Source organism: Triticum urartu, chromosome 5A (assembly GCF_056163025.1).
Source record: "Triticum urartu cultivar PI428250 chromosome 5A, HENAU_Tu73, whole genome shotgun sequence".
In the NCBI taxonomy this organism is placed as follows: Eukaryota; Viridiplantae; Streptophyta; class Magnoliopsida; order Poales; family Poaceae; genus Triticum; species Triticum urartu.
In genome coordinates, this window is record NC_141877.1 from 464351183 (window position 1) to 464352744 (window position 1562).

General features: G+C 57.6%; 1 protein-coding gene across 1 annotated transcript; it reads left to right on the forward strand.

Annotated features, from left to right (window-relative positions):
* The first annotated feature begins 396 nt into the window (after positions 1-396).
* Positions 397-1176, forward strand: LOC147971970 (uncharacterized). The gene has a single exon (XM_087524188.1). The coding sequence runs from the start codon at positions 397-399 to the stop codon at positions 1174-1176; it is 780 nt and encodes a 259-aa protein (XP_087380314.1).
* The last annotated feature ends 386 nt before the right edge of the window (positions 1177-1562 follow it).

The window sequence follows — 1562 nt, forward strand, 5'->3', positions numbered from 1 at the left end:
TTGGATCACGTCGTGTTCGACTACATCATCACCGTTCTTTTGAACGCTTCCGTGCGCGATCTACAAAGGTATGTAGATGCATCCAATGACTCGTTGCTAGATGAACTCCTAGATGATCTTGGTGAAACGAGTAGGAAAATTTTTGTTTTCTGCAACGTTACCCAACAACTCCACCAACTGCGTCTCCCTCGGGTTCTACTCAAGTTGGACATTCTCGGGCCTTCGATTCTGTCTCCTGGCCTTTCCTTCTCCAGGTCCTTGAGCACCTAGGCTTTGGGCTAAGATGGCGCGAATGGGTTTCCATTCTCATCTCCACTACCTCCACGCGTGTGATGATTAATGGCACCCCCCATTCCCCACCACCAGGGCCTTCGTCAGGGCGACCCCGCTTCGCCCATGCTCTTCACTCTCGTCATCAACGCCCTAAACTCGCTACTCCAGTGTGCGGTCGCCAAGGGCATTATCAGGCGTCTCACGACGCGGCAAGCTGCTTCCAGTGTCTCCCACTTCGCAAATGACGTGGTCATTTTCTGCCACTCTGACCCCCAAGAGCTCGCAACTGTCAGCGGCCTACTCGACTTCTTTGGAGCTGCCTCGGGCCTTCACACAAACTTCGCCAAGTGCCTCGCGGCACCAATCCGGTGCACTTCCGAGGCTTCTGACGCCATTGCTTCTTCCCTTGCCTGCCCGGTGGTGGCCTTCCCCATCCAATACCTAGGCCTCCCCCTCTCCCCGCGCAAGGTGCCGGCCTCCCACCTCCAACCACTCCTAAACAAGTTGTTGCGCAAGCTAGAAACTTGGAAGGCCGCGCTCCTCTCTCGTGGCGAGCGACTTGCTCTGGTCAGGCAGGTGCTGACGGTGATGCCCGTGCACATTCTATTGGCTATGGCGCTGTCCCCCTCCCCCATTCTCAAGAAAGCCAACCGGATCATCTACGATTTCCTATGGCATGGACGTAAGGATGCTCGGGCTGGTTGCTGCCTTGTGAGCTGGGTGAGAGTCTGCCGCCCTGTTGAGCTCGGCGGCCTTGGCATTCGTGACTTACACCGCACTGGCATCTCCCTCCGTGTCAGATGGCTTTGGCTCCACGCTTCTGATAGCTCCCGGCCTTGGTCTCATTTGCAGACACCATCGGACCCCGAGGCCATGCAATTCTTCCGGGCCTCGGCGACCTAGACTTTGGGTAACGGCAACACATGCCGCTTCTGGACGGATAAGTGGCTCTCCGGCCGTGCTCTTCAAGATATCGCTCCGAACCTTGCCACCCTAGTACCCAACCGATGCCGACGGTCGCGGACTATGGCCGCGGCCCTCCATGACCGCACTTGGATTCAGGACATCCAGGGCCACCTCAGCCCCACGGCCGCGCTCGAATACCTGGACGTCTGGCTTATGCTGCGGGAAATCGAGCTCTCTACGGCGCCCGACGCCATCCACTGGAAGTGGACGGAAAGCGGAGTTTACACCGCATCCTCGTGCTACAATGAGCTCTTCACTGGCTCCACATCCTCCGCGCACTGGCGTCTTGTTTGGAAGTCCGGGGCTCCTCTCTCGGTCAAATT

Excerpts from the sequence above, each read along its gene's own strand:
- LOC147971970 (XM_087524188.1), top strand. The coding sequence starts at position 397 with ATGCTCTTCACTCTCGTCATCAACGCCCTAAACTCGCTACTCCAGTGT.